Raw genomic sequence first — 21,585 nt, 5'->3', positions numbered from 1 at the left:
CTTGCAATTCTACATGAATTTGAGGGTTGATTTCCCATTTCTCAAAAAAAGGCTGCTGGAATTTTGATTGGAATTGCATTGAATCTCTAGATCACTTTGGGTAATTTTGACAGCTTAATGATATTAAGTCTTCCAATTCAAGATCACAGGATGCCTTTCCATTATTTAGGTCTTCTTTATTTTCTTTCAGCAGTGTTTTGTAGTTTTCAGTTTGTACGTCTTTCACATCCTGGTTAAATGTATGCCTAGATAAAGTTTATTCTTTTATATAATATTGTAAATGGAATTGTTTTCTTAATTTCCTTTTCAGATTCTTCTTTGCTGTGAATAGATATGACTGATTTTCGTGTGTTGATCTTGTACCCTGCTATATAAGCAAATTAGTTTATTAGCTGTAGTAACTTTCTTGTAGATTCCTTTGGATTTTCTAAATTTGGGTTCATTATCATCTGCAAATAGAGATAGTTTTACTTCTTTCCAACTTGGGTACTTTTTTCTTTAAAAATTCAGTTTTACTGAGATATATTCACATACTATACAGTCATCCACAGTGTACAATCAACTGTTAACAGTAACATCATATAGTTGTGTATTCATCACCACAAAAATTTGGATGCTTTTAATTTATTTTTTTTGTCTAACTGCTCAGGCTAGAACATCCAGTACAATGTTGAATACCATTGGTTAAAGTGAGCATCTTTATCTTGTTCCTGACCTTAGAGGGAAAGTTTTCAGTCTTGCATTGTTGAGTATTTTTTAGTTGTGGGTTTTTGATACCTTTATCTTGTTGAGGTAAATTTAATTTTGTTCTTATCAAAATAAGATTCTGGAAAAGGTTAGCTATGTTAATAGGTATTAACTGTTCATTTCTGTATTTCTACATCCTTCTTAGGTGATGATTTTACTTGGTAAATATAGTAATCATTGATATTTGGGATAATTGTAGCAGAAATAGTAGTTAGTATCTTTACAAGTACACCGGATAGTTGATTAGGGAATTTAATTTTTTTTCAAGCTGATTTTATTTTGAATTTTTGAGAAATGTGAATCATTTTTTGAGGTTTGCTTTTGTGGTTTCTACCAGCTAATTGCATCATTAAATCTATTTTCTTTTTAACTGAAGTTAGTTGATTTGAAAAACACTCCTCAACACGTTCCTTCAATATGAGAAAAATATTCCAGATATTACTGGGTCCATTAGCTTTAAAAGTATCTTAAATTAAAATTGTATTTTATTTTGAAATTTGCCCTAAAATTTAAATGAATGTTAGAAGGTTTCAGTATTTAAAAATTATTTTAAGTTTCTTGTCAGAGAAGCACTCCTTTTCCTTTTATTCACTGAATTAGATGTAGGCCATGAGTTTGTTAAACAAATGTTTGAGGACCTTGAGAAATGTCGTGATTAAGTAGAAAGAAGGCTGGATTCTAATTTTAGTATTTCCACTTGCTAGTTTTTTTAATTGGGAAAATTCACATAATTTCTCTGGTCCTTGGGTTCCTAATCTATAGAATAGGGTTAAAGGCACCTATTCTGTTTATTTAACAGTGTTGTTACTAGGACCTAATAAGGTAATGGATGAAAGCGCAAGTAATCAGTAAAGTAGTATATGAATGTAAGATTTATATTTGGGTTATTAAGATTATTTAAGATTACTAAAATGATATTTTATATGTAAGGTGGTATATAAATTCCCATTTTCTGGAAGCTTGCAGTCTAGTTAGGGAGACATACAGATAAGAAAGCATAGTTTCCCTGTCTTATCTTTAGGCTCCTAGAATGAGGTCGTTAATGTCTGTTTTCTTCATTGTAACTGTTGGTGTTTTCTTTATTGTTGATAGATGATTTGGATGCCTATTCATCAGGAGATAAAGTTGGTTCATCAAGATTTTATTCTGATGAAAGAAAGCATTGTATAACACCTCTTTGCGGTTCCTTAAAGCACTTAAATGTGAATTGGTAAAGTAGCCCTTGCTTCTTCTTGTTGCTGTCTCCTCAGTATCTCAAAAAATTGGGAAAGGGAAAAGGGTAGATTGTTTATATTTTTGCTTTTCCCTGAGAGGAAGTGTAAGTAGTCTGAGTAAGTTTGAAGAAACTTACTCATTTTTACTGAAAATCTCTGGTAAAAGCATAACCCTAGCATTATGTTTGTTAGCATCATGGGAAGTTAAATTATTTACAGAATTTGAAAAGTGAAAAATTATTTTTATGGTTATTCATTCTGCATCCAAATGAAAACTCTGCTACCTTTATTTTTTAAAAAAAAGGAACTAGGGGAACACTGGAATAGTGATTTGTTAGAAGCAATGTTTAACCCAGTATCTCTTGTGTAGCTAGCAGTATGGTAAGCACTATATATTTTTTTAATTAACTTTATCAAAAAATTAAAAAGACATTTCCAAACAAAACAAAATCACTGTATTTTAAGTAGTTGAGAGTAAGATAGAAGAAGATGTTCGGAGGAGATGGTAATTACAAAGAACTGTATGATATAATCGTGGGTTGCAAGAGTTTGGCAGTTTTGTTGAGATAGTACTTAGTATGAATCAAATCTGTATAAAAACAGTGGAAGCTAAAATGAAATAAAGTTCTAAATTGAAAATTATTAATTGTTAAAAATACATGGCAGGGAGAGGAGCTAAGATGGCGGCATAGAGAGGAGTGGAAGACTGTTAGTCCTCCCCGGAACAATTCATAAATGACCAAAAAACTAATAAATAACCTGGAATAACAGCAGGGAGACAAATGTGACTGTACACTCATCATCCACCAACCTGAATTGGGAGGAATGCCCGAGATCACAGCATAAAATCTGTAAGTAAAACTGCGGACCCGTGCTGAGAGCTGAGAGCCAAGAGCCCCTCCCTCATGGAAACCTCACAGTGCTAGAGAACAGCGCTTTCTCAGCCCTGCTCCAACTGGGGTTTTAATGTTAACTGCTCAATACAGACAGCGAATCCTCAAAAAGCAGACAGAGGCTTTTGGTGACAACTGACCTTGGGAGAATCGGGGGACATATCTGTCTCAGGACGGGGAGCCCAGAGGATTGGGTGCTATCTCTGGCTGACGGGTGAACCTGGGAACTTTTCTGTCCCTATTGCTCTCTGGTGAAAACCTCAGCCGTTTTCATCCCGCAGCGCTTTGCAGTAAAGACAGCCTCAGCCATTTTAAAATCAAAACACTTTGATTAGCAGAGTCAGAGAAACAAAGAACTTGTTGATATAGATGATCTCTCTGGAGGGGGCATAGCTTCCCAAGAGGAAAGGGAGGGGCCCAGCTCTACTGCCTGCCTTTCTGGAACCAGACCCCAAAGCCTGGGGGAGAAGAGCCACAGACCACACCCTCTTACACAGGTGGTGACAGGCTGACAGGTACACCTGCTGGGCAGAAAAGCACAGGTTTATCAATCCTCTAAGAAAAACCATCAGGGAAACCAGATACTGAATATTTCCTCCTTCTGTGACCTGAACCTGTTCTCGTCTGGGAAAACCTGATTGGGGTGGCCTAGGAGGTCAGATGCCTAGACAACAGAAAACTACAACCTACACTAAGAAAAACGAAGCTATGGTCCAGTCAAAGGAACAAACGTACACTTCAGCTGAGATACCAGAATGTAAACAACTAATGCTAAATCGATTCAAAAATTTAGAGAATATTTTGCAAAAGAGATAGAGGCTGTAAAGAAAACACTGGGCATACATAAGGCAGAAATCAAAAGTTCAAAAAATCAGCTAGTAGAATCTATGGAAATGAAAGGCACAACACAAGAGACGAAAGACACGATGGAAACATACAACAGCAGATCTCAAGAGGCAGAAGAAAACACTCAAGAACTAGAGAACAGAACACCTGAAAGCCTACATGCAAAGGAGCAAGTGGAGAAAAGAATGAAAAAATATGAGCAACGTCTCCAGGAGCTTAAAGATGAAAAAAAGTATAAGAATGTACGTATCATTGGTGTCCCAGAAGGAGAAGAGAAGGGAAAAGGGGTAGAGACAATAACAGAGGAAATAATCAATGAAAATTTCCCATCTCTTATGAAAGACATAAAATTACAGATCCAAGAAGCAAGGCGTACTCCAAACAGAATAGATCTGAATAGGCCTACGCCAAGACACTTAATATAATCAGATTATCAAATGTCAAAGACAGAATCCTGAAAGCAGCAAGAGAAAAACAATCCATCACATACAAAGGAAGCTTAATAAGACTATGTGCGGATCTCTCAGCAGAAACCATGGAGGCAAGAAGGAAGTGGTGTGATATATTTAAGATACTGAAAGAGAAAAACGGCCAACCAAGAATCCTATATCCAGCAAAGCTATACTTCAGATAGGAGGGAGAGCTCAAAATATTTTCCGACAAACAGACAATGAGAGACTTTGTGAACAAGACACCCGCCCTATAGGAAATACTAAAGGGAGCACTACAGAGTGATAGGAGAAGACAGGAGTGCATGGTTTGGAACACAATTTTGGGAGATGGTAACACAGCAATGTAAGTACACTGTACAAAGATAACTATGAATACGGTTGAGAGAGGAAGGTTGGGAGCATGTGAGACACCAGAAGAAAGGAGGAAGGATAAAGAATAGGACTGTGTAACTTGGTAAAATCTGGTGTTCAACAATTGTGATAAAATGTACAAATATGTTCTTTTACGAGGGAGAACAAGCAAATGTCAACCTTGCAAGGTGTTAAAAATGGGGAGGCACTGGGGGGAGGGATGCAATCAACGTAAACTAGAGACTGTAACTAACAGAATCATTGTATTATGTTTTCTTTAATGTAACAAAGGTGATATATCAAGGTAAATGCAGATAAGAGGGGGGGATAGGGGAGGCATGTTAGACACTTGACATTGGTGGCGTTGTCTGACTCTACTTTGATTTAAGGTTACTTTTCCTTTTGCTACTTCCTAGCTGTCATTTTTTTCCTCTTTCTTTTGCCTCTCTACCTTCTTTGACTTTCCCTCCTGCCTTGTGGAAGAAACATAGATGCCCTAATATAGATAGTGGTGAAGGTGGTGAACACGTAAATACGTGACCATACAGAGAACCATCGATTGTTTACTTAGGATGGAATGTATGGTATGTGAACAAAACCATCTTAAAAAAAAATGGGTTGATGACAAAACCTCAAGGGCAGTATACTAAGTGAAATAAGGCAGACATATAAGGACAAATATTGCAGGGTCTCACTGATAGGAACTAATTATAATATGTAAACTCATAGACATGAAAAATAAGGTACCAAGATACAGGATGAGGCTTAAGAATGGGGAGCGATTGCTTAGTATGAGCAGAATGTTCAACTAGGTTGAACTTAAATGTTTGGAAATGAACAGAGGTGTCGGTATCAAGACGTGAGACTAAGTAACAGTGCCAAATGGTGCGTGAATGAGGTGGAAAGGGGAAGCTCAGAGTCATATATGTCACCAGAAGGAAAGTTGGAGGTCAAAAGATGGGAATGTATAAAACTGAATCCTGTGGTGGGCAATGTCCATGATTAACTGTACAAATATTAGAAAACTCTTCCATGAACCAGAACAAATGTATGACAGTACAACTAAAAGTTAATAATAGAGGGGCATATAGGGAAGAAATATATACCTATTGAAAACTATATACTACAGTTAGTAGTATTTCAACATTCTTTCATAAACAGTAAGAAATGTGCTATACCAACACTACAAGTCAAAATTGAGGGGGATTGGTTAGGGATATGGGAGGATTTGAGTTTCCTTTTTTTTTTTTTTACATCTTTCACTTTATTTCTTGTCTAGAGTAATGAAAAGTTTCTAAAAATTGAACAGAAATTAAGTGTGGTGATGGATGCACAGCTGTATGAGGGTACCAGGGGCAACCGATTGTACACTTTGGATCTTTGGATAATTGTATGATATCTGAACAATCCCAATAAAAATTAAAAAAAAAAAAGGAAACAACACTGCTTTTAAAAGGAGCACCAAAAAGCCAATATCTATTATATGATCCCATTTCTGTAAGATTTCATGTATATATATATAAAGAGATGTATGAAGGGATGTAATAAAATCATTAACGGTGGTGATTTCATGGAGATGGTACTCCAGGTGACTTTCTTTCTCTTTGCATTTTTTAATAGTTTTCACATTTTTTAGACTACCCATGTTTATTGGTGTAATGTGGAGAAACAAAGTATTTTCACTGTGAAAAATAAATATATAAGAAGCCAAAAAATATGTATATATATATACATGGAAAGAAGAACATGCTATGGAGATTGAGAAGGAGTCAACATTTTGAAGTAATATAAAACCATAAAGATGTATACATGCACCAAATGAAATACTGAGATATTTATGGCGAGAAGAAATGATTGTGCCTAAAATATCTGTACATTATTAATGTAATTGGTATTTGGAAACTTGAGGTGTTTACATAGTTGCCTCATGCTGTACTTAAATGATTTAATCCATGTAAATCAGAACAAGGCTGGATTCTTGTTAAACCCTCAGTGTTATCCATTATGATTGTTATTATCATTACTATTTCATTTGGTACTCAAAAAATCTTGTTGATCTGAATTCAAGATTTGGACATGAAGTAGATTGAATATAGGGGGAAAGAAAGTGGAAATTGCTTTAAGGTAATAATTATAAATTCATGAAAATTATTTTCTTATATTTACCTGATAGTTTTATCATTTTTTGTTTTTTTATAAATGATTAGATGTAATTTCAAATTATAATTTGAAGGGTTAGACTATGAAGGTTTTTATAATGGAAAAGTTTTTCATATTCCTTAGCTATAAATGATACAGTCTGGAAGTAATTTGTCCATCATGGTAGCCACGGGCCATATGTGGTTATTGAGTACTTTGAAAAGTGCCCAGTATCCATTGACATGCTGTCAGTGTAAAATTCACACCAGAATTTGAAGAGTTAGCACAGATAAAACTATAAAATATCTCAGTGATAATTTTTTATATTGGTTACATGTTGAAATGATCATCTTTTGGATCTACTGGGTTAAATAAAATATATTATTAAAATTTCACCTATTTATTTTTATATTTTTAATGTGGCCAATAGAAAATTTTAAACTATACATGTGACTTACATTATGCTCCTTTTAGATAGGGCTGCCCTAGAAGCTCGAATATGACAATCTTTTTGGAGAGAGGACCTGGAATTCTAGTTCTGCTCTTTTACTAGTTATGTCACCTGTCAGTTATTTAAATTCTTTAGAATTCAGTTTCCTCATGTGAAACATTTATTCTTTTATCTAAAACTGTGGATAACAGTACCTTTTATATTTAGCTCACAGAATTAATGGGGATCCAGCAAAAGAATGTGTGTGACAGTTGTAGGGTATTCTACAGTTACATGTTGTTTTTAGCACATTTGAATTTGTAGAAAAAGATGAAAGATGCTTGTACTAGGTCATCTAGATCAATGACTGTTACTTTTTATGTTTTTGTAAAAAGGATAAACAGTCCTTTATTATGCTGTTAATATTTGAAAGGCAGTTTTGTATTCTTAAAACATTACAGAAAATGTCTAGATTGCTGTGATGGAATATTTTTTTAAAGCCTAGACGATGAACTGGATTCTTTTCCTGATCTGAAGCAACGGGAAACAGAAGAAGAGTTAGTTGAGAATGATCATAGAGTTAATACCTCCAAAGTAACAAAGCAGTCTTTTAAAGAAATAGAAAAAGGTAAAAGAAATGTTCATTTCAAAAAAATCATTTAAAATATTAACTTTATTAAGTAGAGCACACAGAGCATACTCTAGTAACATCACTGGTCCTGAGGTGTCTGTATATTTCTGTGTTCTGATTTTTTTGTTAGCTATAAGATAGCTACTGTGCTTACTATTAAATTAAAGGATTAGAGAAAAATAAACTTCACTGCTTTCCAGTAGTATCCCTATACTCTCAAAACTTACCATAATAAGTTGACAATCAAATGAGTACTTTCCACAATGTCTTCAGTTCCTTTTCAAGTCAGTATTTGAAAGTGAGTTGATCACTGGGATAAAATTTGACTAATACATTAATATTTTGAGAAAATATTCCAAATTGCTTAAAGTAGGGAGTCCTTAGGAGCAGAATATTTTTAGAATTTCAGAGAAAGACGCAACCAGAGATGGTACTACTCCTTTTCTTCACTGTGCATCTGATAGCACCAGTGCACCACTGGTAGAACCAGTTCCTCATAATAGCACTGACGCAACTCTTCTCCAGGAAATTCATGATTCTCTACACACGGCACACATTCATTTCTTCCTTCCCCTTTCTCTCCTCCATTTTTTCCCTATACATATTAGTATTTGAGGAAGATGGAAATCTGCCGGGACTCAAATTTCCGGCTACAAACTAGCCTTTTCAACCGAAAACAATTGAAAACAGGTAAAGCTAAATATATATGTAGTGAATGTATTTAAGAGTTGAAAAAAATGTAAGAAATGCTCAGGCTAGGGATGGGTAAGGTGGGAACCTAGAGAAGTAAGCAAAATTATGAAAATGTCTTTCACTCTAAGTACATTTGCTGAAATAAATGAAGTGGTAATTTTTTTTTTCTTTTTTAAAAATTCATTTTTATTTTTTCATTTCAGCCCCTCCAGACCCAGATTCAGAAGATAGCCCAGAGTCTGGCCAAAATAGGGAGTATAATAGGAGACCCTCTCCATAAAGCTAGGACTTCCAAGAGGCCAATGCAGATTAAAACCCTGTGAAATAACAATTCGTACTCTCAGTATTAGCAGGAAATCAGTTCTCACAATACGGTGTTGACAGGGATATGAAGCAACAGGAACTCTCTCATTCAGTGCTGTTGGAAGTGTAAATTAATATAACCAAGTTGGAAAACAATTTGGCATTACCGGCAAAGTTGAACCTGTGCATATACCCCATGATCTCATGATTTTGCTACTAGTTATATACCCTACAGAAATTCTTGAACATGTGTATTGGGAGACTTGTACAAGATTTTTTGTAACATCTATATAGCCCAGAAAACTCAAATATCCATCTATAGTAGAATGTTGTCACATGTATATTCATAAAATTGGAAAGCAGTGAAAATTTGAATTTATGAATTTGTGTTAACATATTACTTAAAGGATGAGATTCCAGAAATTGCATAATTATATGATTATATAATTACAAACATTATGTAAAGTTTAAAACTTGACAAAAAGAAATGTCTTTTTTACAGATACACACATAACTGGTAGAAATTAAAGGAAAAGTAAGGCAACAATTAACACTATGTTCAGAATAGTAGTTAAGTTTGTTTAACCTTACAATTTGATCAGGGATTTCTAAGGTAAAATAACATTACGTTTCTTGACTTAGTTAATTCATGAGTGTTTTCATACACTTACATAATATATTTTGAAATAATTTCATGCTTAGAAAAAATTTGCAAAACCAGTACAAAAAATTCCTGTGTACCCTTCACCCATATGTTTTAAATGTTAACATTAAACACATTTGCTTTATCATTTTTACTCTCTATGTATGATACATTAAACTTTTAAACAGTATTATAATTCATGCTAAGTGAAACTTCTTGAAGATCACTCTGAGAATATTTAAAACTATAAATTAATAAAGTTTATAATTAAAGCTTTATTTTCTTAGCAGTTTCCCGACCACTTAATTTGACCTCAAATTCAAGAAGTTGGACTGAATATTGTAGTGATGCAAGTGAGTCTCCTTTGAAACATGTCAGCTATCCAGTATCTAAAGCATCAAATAAGCAGAGTTTACTTCCACATCATGTCAATCAGATATATGATGAATTATCTCAAATACATCAGAAACTACAGGTAAAAACTAAATTGAGAATTCACAGATATTTATGTTCTAAGCACCAAGCATTTACAAAATTTGAATATAAGGTATTTTAATTATTTTAGGTAAGTGAGTCAAGGCACCATCAGGAGGGACCAAATTCAATTCATGGGAACTATTGAAAGGAAAGGTAATATAAACTGATGTTTTTATGTATGAGGTATATCTTAGAATTCATACTGCCTTGTGTTTTATGTTTATTACATCCCATTTCATCCTTCCTTAAATAAAATCTGCTGGTAAAGCGTGCTTTTTGAAGTAGGCTCTCTAAGATTAATTTTCTTACTTATATGTAAGAAATCCTCTTGCCAATTCTAAACCATAATTCAACTCCAAACATTGGCCTTTATCTCCTTCTTTGAGAATTTTTTTCATATCTTTATGAATTTAATTCATATCTGTCAAGCATCCACTATGTGGGAGTATAGTAGAAAACAGAAGTATATATAATATACGATTTCTTTTTGAACTTCTAGTTGGAGATACATATTCATATGAAATAGTTAAGTATATTTTAAAAACCAATATCTCATTTTGTCAAAACATCATTCAGATAATAATTACCATAGCATTTGAGAAAGTGATTATTTTGGATTAAAATTGCTGGAGAAGAGTTCAGGCAGGAAATGAGACTTAGCTTGGTTCTTGACTGAGAGGTATATTTAGAGAAGAGGAGTACATACCAGAGAATTGGAGGTACAAGGTGATTGGAAAGGAGTGATTGTCAGATTGTGAATTTTTCAGCTTGTCTGAGGAAAGAAAATGGTAAAACCTAAGGCTAGCTGTTATCACAGGTTTTTAAGCAAGACTAGTGGCAGAGTGAAAAATGTTTTAGGAAGGTCTTTAATAGTTTATAGAATAAAAAGGAATAAGCAGGGCACAAGAATACATCTACGATCTATACCAAACACAATAAAGGTATAAATATTTAATGAGAAAAAGTACAATGGATTAGCCTGATTTAATTAATCCACGGTTTAATTTGATTTTTAAAAGTATTTTGTGGTCTTTTCTTGTGTTGCTGTGTTATTAAGCATATACATTTTTTTTTACTATAGTAACTTGATTTAATTCCTGTAACAAATATTTGAATACCTATTAATATGGAAGGCATTTGTTTGCTCAATGCTGAGTATATAGAAGTGAATAAAATATATATCTAGTCCTTGCCACATGTAGTTTACTAGAAACAAATCATAAATACCCATATACTTGCAATGTTATAAATTTAAATGAAAGAATAATACAGATATAACATCAGTACCTGATTGGGGGAGATTGAAAGGTCAGATAAGGTTTTTCTGAGAAAGTAACATTTAAATTTAGCCCTAAAGGATCTTTAGGGGTTAGCCCAATGAAAGAGAGGGAAGAGGCACATTCTAGGCTGAGAGAATAGTATGAGAAGCCTATAAGGCACAATTACTTAACATATTCATTCTAGGAAAATGTAGTAGGTAACCTTGAAGATTTTTAAAGCAGGGGAGTTTCATGATCTAACCTGGGTCTAAATAAATAAATGAATTGTAGAGGGACAAGTGTCAAAGTGGGAAGACCAGATTGGATTGGATTGCAATGGTCCAGGTGAGACTTAACGCTCACTTGGACTATGGTGATGGCCCAGGAAAAGAAGTGCATAGAAATTTATTTAGGAGGTAAAATTAGATGGGCTTAGTGTAACAAATTGGATGTAATATAGAAAGAGTAAGATGTCACAGATGATTCCTGTGTTTCTGATTTGGCAACTTAAAGAAAGAATGGATTTAGAGTGAAAGATCAAGACTTTAATTTGGAATGGGTTAAGTTTGAGAGTTAGAGATGTTATGTGAGCAGCTAAATGTATCAGTCTGGCATTCAGATCATAGGTCTAGGATGGAGGTATAAAGATATAAAGCTATGACTGGTAGTTGAATATCTAGAGAGAGTGTATTGTGTGAAAAGATGGCGGTGATCTGATGGTGTCTTGGATTGGTATGGGGGCCTCGGAGATTGAGAGAAGGATAATCTAGGATATATAAGAAAGAATCAGTAGGACTTGGATATTGTTTGGATATGGGAAGTAAACAGTAGGGACTAGTCAAGGATGAAGTGCACGTTTATTTTTTTGGGCAATTGGATAAATGGTACTGCTTTTTACTGAGATAGGGAACAAAAGGAGGAAAGGATTAATTCAGTTTTTATTTTAAATTCATAACTTTTAAAATTTATTTTTAAAGCATCCAATTCAATAGTTTTTAGAATATTCACAGAGTTGTGCAACCAAAATTGCAGTCAATTTTAGGACATTTTCATCACCCCAAAAAGAAACTCTGTACCCACTAGCAGTCACTCCCATTTTCCTTCAGCTCCCCCAGCCCTAGGCAACCATTACTCTACTTTCAGTCTCTATAGTTTTGCCTATTCTGGACTTTTCATGTAAATAGGATCATGCAGTATGTTGCGTTTTGTGACTAGCTTCTGTCAAAATTTATGCATGTTGTAGGATGTATCAGTAGTACTACATTCCTCTTATTGCCAAATAATATAGTGCATTATATGGATATACCACATTTCACTTATCTGTTCATCAGTTGATGGCATTAGGGTTATTTCCACTTTTAACATTCATGTACAAGTTTTTGTGTGGCCATATACTTTCATTTCTCTTGGGTATATATCTAGGAGTGAAATTACTGGGTGATACAGTAACTCTGTGTTTAACTTTTTAAAGAATTGTCAGACTGTTTTCCATAGCAGCTGCACCACTTTACATTCCCACCAGCAATGTATAAAGGTTCCAGTTTTCTGTATTCTTGCCAATACTTGTCATTGTTTATCTTTTTTATTCTAGCCATCCTAGTAGGTATGAAGTGGTATCTCATTGTGGTGTTGATTTGCGTTTCCCTGATGGTTAATTGAATTCAGTATTGGACATGTTTATTTTGTCCTGGCTGAATGCATACAGGTGAGGGTGTTAAATTGGCAGTATGGATTTCTAATTGGAGTTTGAGAGAAAGATCCTGAGGCGGTATAGATTGGGAGCAGTTAGCATATATACATGGTAATTTTAGCCTTTTGTAAGTGTGATCAAGCAGAGAGAATGTGAAGAATGAGAAGAAAAATGACTTAAGCCCAAACCCTGAAGAATGTTTGTATTTAAAGGACAGTAGAGGATGCAGCCCCTCTAAGGAGGCTTAGAAGCCATGGCCAAAGAGGGAGGTTGATAACCAGGAGAGTGTGGTATCTTGGAAACAAATAAATGAAAGAGACCATTTTAAATTCAAAGAAAAGCAGTATTTTATAATGCTCTCAGCATTATCAAAAATGATGCTGAGAGGCTTAATAGATTAGGACTGGAAAGTGACCTTTAAACTTGATTTAGTAATAAGTCACTCATTTCAGTAGAGGGATATACAGGCTGAAACCAGATGAAAGTGAGTTCAGGAATGATAGGGAAGTGAAGGAGAGGGGATAGCATATATAGACACCATTTTAAAGAAGTTTGGTTGTGAGGGGGAGGGGATAAGTGGGTGGGATCAAGAGAGATTTCACTTAAGATGGTATGGAAGAAATTGAAAATATTAGAGGATAATCCACACAGAAGTCTCCACAAGAAAGCAGAAGGTAGTGAGATTCTGAGCCTATCTTGTGATGGGAGGGAAGGAGAAATGTGTATGTGTCTTGGAGCTAGGAGGTGGATGTTTCCTTCTGCTGTCTTCTGTTTTCCCTAGATTTTAGAGTTGGAGAGCAGGTGGTGATGTGTTGAAAGTTAGTAAAGAGTGGAGAAGGTTTGAAATAGACACTGGAAAATAGGAGAGAGCGAGCTGATCATGAAAATAGAGAAAGATTTCTGAAATTATAAGAAGATTTCTGGACTGCATTGAAGGCCCATTAAGGGTTTGAAGCCATGTTTACAATGGAACCACTTTCCATAGTTGGGTGTTTTTTTCTCTCCACTGGTATTTACTAGTGTAGCATAGGGGTAGGGAAGGTGGTCATTGTATTGATCCAGGACTCGGGTTCTTCTAGACCAAGATAATAGAAATGTGCTAAGGTAAAAGAGTGGTTGGTACAGGCAAAATATTGAACCTTGGAGTTGAAGTGGAGCATGGAATTTAAGCTGGGTAGAGAGTTAATTCTATGTTCTACTGATCCATTTTGGGACCCAAATTCTCTTGAATCTTCATAGTAGAATCTTGCAACGAGATAGAATTTCTCTGCAAGTTTACTTGGTATACTAGTCTAGCTATTACTGTAATCCAAATGTTACTTAGGTACCCATGTATTCCTAAACACCATTTCATTAAACTATAATGTCAGAAAATAAAAGTATAATTCACAGTATTTGTGAATGTATTTTTTTTAAGAAAACACTCAAATCTGGCATTTTGATACAGTGTGAAACTGCAGCACAACAAGAATTTGCAGAAGAACTTCAAAAGCGAGAACGTTTTTTAGCTGAACGGGAACAACTGCTTTTCAGACATGAAACTGCCTTGAGTAAAATTAAAGGCGTTGAAGAAGAGGTTCTTACAAGGTTTCAAATTATAAAGGAGGTAACTAAATAGCATTTGATTTTAGAGTGGTATAAATCCTTTTTAACTGCTTAACCTAGGTTTACCAGTTATCAACGTTTTGTCACATTTGTTTTATTTCTCCTTTCCTTCCTCCTACTCTTCTTCACTCCTACATATGCAAACACACATGCACACACGCACACGCACACACACACACAAACATGCCCATATTTTTTTCCCTGAACCATTTGAAAGTAACTTGTAAGACTCATGACATATCACCCCTAAACATTCAGCATATATCTCCTGAAAATAGGGACATTCTCTGCAACACCATTACCACATCAGTAAATTAATGTTAATTAAATAGTGTTATTTATTATGCACTCCGTGTTCACTTTTCCAACTTGTCTGCAAAATTTCTTTTATTTTTTGTTCTGGTTTGCTAATGCTGCCATTATGCAGAATACCAGAAATGGATTGGCTTTTACAAAGAGGGTTTATTTGGTTGCACAATTACAGTATTAAGGCCATAAAATGTCCAAGGCATCAGCAATCGGGTACCTTCACTAAAGGATGGCCAATGGCGTCCGGAAAACCTCTGTTAGCTGGGAAGGCACGTGGCTGTCATCTGTTCCAGAGTTCTGGTTTCAAAATGGCTTTCTCCAAAATGTCAGTGTCACCTTCCACCGGCTCTCTTCAAAATGTGTCTCTCAGCTGCAGCTTCTCTCCAAAATGTGACTCTCAGTTGCTCTGAGGTTCTTCTGTCTGTGAATTCCTTTATGTGACTCCAGAGATCCAATTAACACCCACCCTGAAAGGGCGGGGTAACACCTCCATAGAAATTATCCAATCAAACGTTTCACTCACAGTTGATTGCGTCACATCTCCATGGAAACCCTCAATCAAAGAATTCCAGTCTAATAAATGCTAATACATTTGCCTTCACAAGATCACATCAAAGATAATGGCATTTTGGGGGCCATAATACATTCAAACTGGCACATTTTTTTTTTTTCTGTTTTCTGATCAAGCAACTAGTCAAGATTCATGTGTTGTATTGGGTTGTCTTCTTGTTTTCTTTGATTCTAGAATAGTCACCCAAGCCATTCTTTTTTTAAATATTCATTTTATTGAGATATATTCACATACCATGCAGTCATACAAAACAATTCGTACATTTGATTGTTCACAGTACCATTACATAGTTGTGCATTCATCACCAAAATCAATCCCTGACGCCTTCATTACCACACACACAAAAATAACAAGAATAATAAAATGAAAAAGAGCAATTAAAGTGATGAAAAAGAACACTGGGTACCTTTGTTTGTTTGTTTGTTTGTTTCCCTCCTCCGTTTTTCTACTCATACATCCATAAACTAGACAAAGGGGAGTGTGGTCCTTATGTCAAGCCATTTTTATTTTTTTTGAGACTTTTCTTTGAAGACTCCAGGAGCAGTCTTACAGATATCTCACATTCTGGATTTACATGATTGTTTCCTAACATTTATATTCAGATGAAATATTTCTGGCAAGAATACTATATATGTGTAGTATGCTTCTTGTTTCATCTCGAGACACTTTATTTACTATATATATATTAATATACAGTAAAATACATTTTATTGTACACCTCTGTGAGTTTTAACAAATGCACAGTCCTATAATTACTACCATAATGAAGATGAAGAATAGTTCCAGCACCTCAAAAGTTTCCTAATGCCCCTTTGCAGTCATCTCTTTCCCCTACCCTCAACCCCTAGAAACACTGATCTATTTTCTGTCCCTATAGTTTTGCCTTTTCTAAAATGTCATATGAATAGAATTATTTCCTGTTTTTTCTTTATTTTTGGTTTTCAGCAGCTTTATTATGTTGTATCTAAACACATTTTTCTGTGAGTTTATTCTATTTGGAGTTTACTGAGCTCTTGAATTTTAAGTTAATGTTTTTCACCAAATTGGGAACTTTTCGGCCAGTATCTCTTCTTTTTTGCTTTTTTGTTTTTTTCTCCAATTGCTTTCTCTTTTCCTTCTGGGCCTCCAGTGACTCATATTAGACCTTTTGCTGTTGTCCCACTGGTTTCTGAGGCTCTGTTTCTTTTTTGCCCATCTTTTTCTTCTCTTTTCTTAAGATTGGATGATTTCTGTTGATTTGTATTTAAGTTCATTGTTTCATTTTTCATCTCCATATTTCTATTGAGCCTATCTAGTAAATATTTTACTCCTGTTTTATTCTTCAGTTCTAAAATTTCTAATTATGTTCATGTTTATATACATTTTAATTTCTCTCATAAGAATTTGCTTTCCATTAGTTTAAATTTACCTCATGGAGCATAATTAAAATGATGCTTTACTGTTTTTATCAGATAATTCTAACATCTGGATCATTTAAGGATTGGCATCTGTTGACTGTCTTTTTTCTTGAAACTTAATCTCATTTTCCTGGTTATTTGGCCAGTAGTTTTGAATTGTATTCTGGACCTTTTGAATATTATATTCTGTTGTATTTTCCTGAGTCCTATTATAATCCTTTGGTGAATACTGATTTTTTTTCTTTTAAGCAGCCAGCCCTCTTAGGTTTCTGCTACAGGTTTTTTCTCATTTTCTTTGGGCAGTGGATGCAATGTCAGTTTACTTTTCAAAGCCTTTGCTGTGTTGCTTTGGAGTTGTCTTTTGTATGTGCCACTTAGGGGTTAGTCTGAGACTTGGGCAATTGTTTAAATCTTCATTTAGTTTGCAAAGTCTTTGTTAGGCTGCTTTGGGTCATTTCTCACATGTTACTGGAAATGGTAGGTGGAGGTGAGAAGTTTAGTCTGAGACTTGTGCAGTATTTTTTAACTTAGTTCATTTCTCCAAGCCTTTGCTCTGCTACTTTTGGTTTGTCCTGTGCCTGGGCATCTCAGGGTTGAGCCCAAGATTTGTACAGGTTCTTACACACTGGAGTATAAGGATCCTCTTTCAGAATCTCTCTTCTCCAAGATTCGTCCCACACTCTGGCTCCCCTGATCAGAAAGATGGGGTTTCCTTCAAAGTTTTTGCAGCTTGCACAGCTGCTCTACTATTTCACGATGGGTGCTCACCCTGGGGGCAAAAGCTGGAAGACAAAAGGAAAAACAAAAACAAAAACAAAACCCAGGAAACTCACCCTTTGCAGGTTGCTTCTCTTAAGTTTTCACTTACCTCCTCAATTTGCCTATTCTTGTATCCTGAGGTGGTTGCTTTTTGTGTATGTGTAGGGGTTTTAGTTACAATCATTAAGACAAGTAGGGTATGGTGGACTTAATCTTGCCATGCTAGAAGTGAAACTTCTGTTATGTATTTTAAGTATCTTTTAGTTGTGGAAAATTTTGAACTAAAATATTAAACTACTTTTAAAAGATAACTATTTGTGACTATATTCTAAGTTATTTAAGGAATAATTTAATATCGAAATAATGACATGAAACTAATTTTTTCAGATTGGATATTTTTGAAAGGGCTGAAGAAACAATACTTGGATTCTCAGATTTCTTTATCCTGATCTTTTTCTTGATAGTCTTTCTTTAAATTTATCTATTATTATTATTAAGTATAAAAGATAACTGCTTTATTTTAATGGTATTTATGTGATTGTTTGGGAGAAAGGTGTTGTTCCGGTTTGCTAATGCTGCTGATGTGCAAAATACCAGAAATGGATTGGCTTTTATATTTGGTTACAAAATTATAGTCTTATGGTCATGCAGATGTCCAAAGACATCAATAGCAGAGTCCCGTCACTGAAGAACACCGATGACATCTGGAAAACCTCTGTTAGCTGAGAAGGCACGTGGTTGCGTTTCAAAATGGCGTTCTCCAAAATGTCTCTCTAAGCCGCAGCCACTCTCCAAAATGTCACTCTCAGCTGCTCTGAGGTCCTTCTTTTTGTGAGCTCTTTTATAGGACTCCAGTGATTTACCCACCCTGAATTGTCGGGGTCCATATCTCCATGGAAATAATTAAATCAAGCATTTCACCCAGAGTTGATTGGGTCACATCTTCATGGAAACACTCAATCAAAGGATTCCAACCCAATAAACACTAATATGTCTGCCCCCACAAGATTGCATCAAAGAACGTGGCGTTTGGGGGGACATAATACAGCCAAACCAGCATAGGTGTTAATTCAGTTTCTTGATTTCCTATGGAAACTTGCTTGCCTGTTTCAATACATTTTGAGTAAATTGAAATTAAAAGGTGAAAAAACAATAAGTAGTTGTATTTTATATCTAAAATTTTTATCCCATTTAAATGTAATTTGGAAAGGAAGTTGATTTGAATCATTTTATAAAACTGATTAAGGAGAGTCAGATAGTTTGAGGCTAAGAGAAATTTTTCTGAGATGTTAATTTTCTGGATGTAAAACTGGCATCAAAAATTTTAGCTACTGTGCCAGTTTGAATATATTATGTCCCCCCAAACGCCATTATCTTTGATGTAATCTTGTGTGGGCAGACTATCAATGTTAATTAGATTGTAATTCTTTGAGTGTTTCCATGGAGAAGGGTCCCACCCAACTGTGGGTGATGATTCTGAATGGATAATTTCCATGGAGGTGTTAGCCAGCCCATTGGGTGGGTCTGAATTAAATTACTGGCACACTATATAAGATCAGACAGAAGGAGCGAGCTTGCTACAGCCAAGAGGGACACTTTGAAGAAAGCACAGGAGCTGCAGATGAGAGACAGTTTGAAAACGGCCATTGAAAGCAGACTCTTGCTCTGGAGAAGCTGAGAGAGGACAAATATCCCAAGTGCAACTAACAGTGATGTTTTTGAGGAACTGCAGCCTAGAGAGGAACATCCTGGGAGAAAGCCATTTTGAAACCAGAACTTTGGAGCAGACACAAGCCATGTGCCTTCCTAGCTAACAGAGGTTTTCCGGACACCATTGGCCATCCTCCAGTAAAGGTACCCAGTTGCTGATGTGTTACACTGGACACTTTATGGCCTTCAGACCATAACTGTTTAACCAAATAAATCCCCTTTTATAAAAGCCAATCCATCTCTGGTGTTTTGCATTCTGGCAGCATTAGCAAAGTAGAACAGCTACTTTATAAGAAGAAAATAGTTTGCTCTGTCTAAAGATTATTTCTTCTACTTTCTCAAGTATAACTTACACCTTAAATTTTAATCTATAAAGCCATGAATAACCAACTAGGCTCTTGATGAGGATGTGAAATCCTTCATTGTTTTGTCACTCCATGATGTTAGGTGGAAAGTATTTCAGTGAATTTCTTTGGGTGGATTTTGCTGAGTAGAAGCAGAAAATAGGTTTATCCCTACTTAATTTGTTTGATAAAATGTTTAGATATGTATTTCACAAATATTTTTGAAGTTATGTTACTGCTTTGGTTGAATACAGTTTTTAAAAATTATTTGCAGTGTTAGTCACCAATACTTAAATGCACTGATTAAATTCTTGTGTTTCAAGGAGTTCTAATTTTTAATTAATTTATGTTTGTTAGTGTAAGTAGTGTGGAATCATTACCTAGAGCAGAGTTTTTTCCCCTTCCTAGCAACACAATGCAGAGGTTGAACACTTAACTGAAGTTCTTAAGGAAAGAAAGAAAGAAAGCAAAAGGTTGAGATCATCCTTTGATACATTGAAAGAATTGAATGATAACTTAAAAAAACAGGTAAGATTTGTTTTAATATATATTATAATTCATTCTTATAAGTATGTATGTAGATAATGAAGTCACAGTCTTAGAACATATTTTGGCTAAAGAAAATCTTGATTAAATTTGTTTTATTATGAATCACTTTCAGACAAATAAGGTGTTCTTAAGTTGTTTATTTCTCCTTATCATTTGCTCTGGCGACCACCCAAAATGTTTGGCAGTTGGAATTTTTTTAAGTATCAGAGCATTAGGAGATAAAAAACAAGGAAAAGAAAAATAGTTGTTAACCTGGAACTAATGACCTTTTTGGCACTGATTTCTAGCTTTAGCACTTAATATTGTAACTGCTGTTCCATACCACTGTTTCTTTAGCAGTCATTTATTTTTTGAATGTCTGCTCTTTGTTGGGTATTGTGCTGGACTTAAGGCTTCCCATTGCTCATAATCTGGTGGGTATAGACTGGTGTCACATTGCACTGTAATTTTTTTTTTATATAGTGCTGTAATTTAGTTCAGTACATAGTAACTAAAGTTGCATAACAGAAATACTTTACAAAGTTGTTTCTGGTTGTGTTGTTTCTGTTTTGTTTTGTTTTTGTGGCTGTTTTTTACTTCCCTCTGCCAGCTTTTGAATGAAGGATGTGAAAAAGTATGTTGGAGACACAGGAAAATGAAAATGTGTGTATTTGATTGTGTGGGGATGAGAAGTAGATAAGCAGAAATTGGGATAAACCCAATCACTTTTAAAATTAGAAGGATTGGGCTGGGAAATCTTAGGAATTCTAAAATGTAACAAAGCTCGGAGGGTGTCTGTGAGAGAATTTGCTTCCTAGCATTCCTTAGCCAGCTGTCTGTCTTTCAACTTTGCTTTGCTTTTTATTCCCTATAATCTCTACTTGTTGTAAACTTTCTCCTTGGTAATGATTTCTCTGTTGGTTCAGTCCTTTGGCTTTCCTGAATTTATTTCTGGCCTCCCACAATTGGACTGTGACCTTCACTGGCAGTTGTCTGGAAGCCTTATTTATCCATGGAGAGATTACTTTTTCTCGTCACAATTTCACTCCAGCTCCCTCTTCTGAGAAATATGTGAACTGTCTCTGGAAGGGTTTTTTAAATTGTGACATAGGTAGATTAATGTCCATTCCTATCTCTTAGGTTTCTGTAATCCTTAATCATGTAGCATATGACTGCATGAGTGTGGTGGTTGGGGTAGGATCTGTGAATTATTATGTGATTGGGCCTATTAGTTATTGGGTATATGATCTAGTATGTCTAGACTGAAATAGCTTAGGATAAACTCTGTGGTACCAAGTGGCAGAATACTTTTTTTTTTACAGTAACTTTTATTTAGTATAGAACAGGGGTCAGCAAACTTTCTCTGTAAAGAACCATATTGTAAAAATTTTAGATTTTGTGGCCCATAGGTCACAACTACTCAGTTCTGCCATCATAGTGCAAAGGTAGCCATAGTCAATATGTAAACGAATGAGCATAGCTGTGTTCCAATACAACTTTATTTACAAAAACAGGCGGTGGGCATGTTTGGCCTGTGGTCCAAAATTTGAAAATTCCTGGCTTAGATGAATGATATATACTTTGAAATTGCTGA

The 21,585-nt window shown here is 35.0% G+C and overlaps 1 protein-coding gene across 12 annotated transcripts in view; it reads left to right on the top strand.

The window, feature by feature from the left end:
• CCDC138 (coiled-coil domain containing 138) overlaps positions 1 to 21,585 on the top strand; it is a 121,018-nt gene that overhangs the window by 7,042 nt on the left and 92,391 nt on the right. For 2 of the 12 annotated variants that reach the window (XM_037807147.1, XM_037807145.1), the window contains exons 3-7: positions 1,840 to 1,957; positions 7,573 to 7,700; positions 9,630 to 9,817; positions 14,216 to 14,374; positions 19,872 to 19,991. The exons of 1 other annotated variant lie outside the window; for it this stretch is intronic. In XM_037807147.1, the coding sequence (XP_037663075.1) occupies positions 1,840 to 1,957; positions 7,573 to 7,700; positions 9,630 to 9,817; positions 14,216 to 14,374; positions 19,872 to 19,991 (713 nt within the window). Of the gene's footprint in view, positions 1 to 1,839; positions 1,958 to 7,572; positions 7,701 to 8,311; positions 8,394 to 9,629; positions 9,818 to 14,215; positions 14,375 to 19,871; positions 19,992 to 21,585 lie in introns of those variants that run through there. 9 more of the 12 variants (XM_037807148.1, XM_037807146.1, XM_037807153.1 and 6 more) reach the window with 8 other exon arrangements.

The sequence above is a fragment of the Choloepus didactylus genome, chromosome 17 (genome assembly GCF_015220235.1).
Source record: "Choloepus didactylus isolate mChoDid1 chromosome 17, mChoDid1.pri, whole genome shotgun sequence".
In the NCBI taxonomy this organism is placed as follows: domain Eukaryota; kingdom Metazoa; phylum Chordata; class Mammalia; order Pilosa; family Megalonychidae; genus Choloepus; species Choloepus didactylus.
The sequence above is the reverse complement of the archived record's forward strand: the minus strand, read 5'-3'. Positions and strand labels throughout refer to the sequence as shown.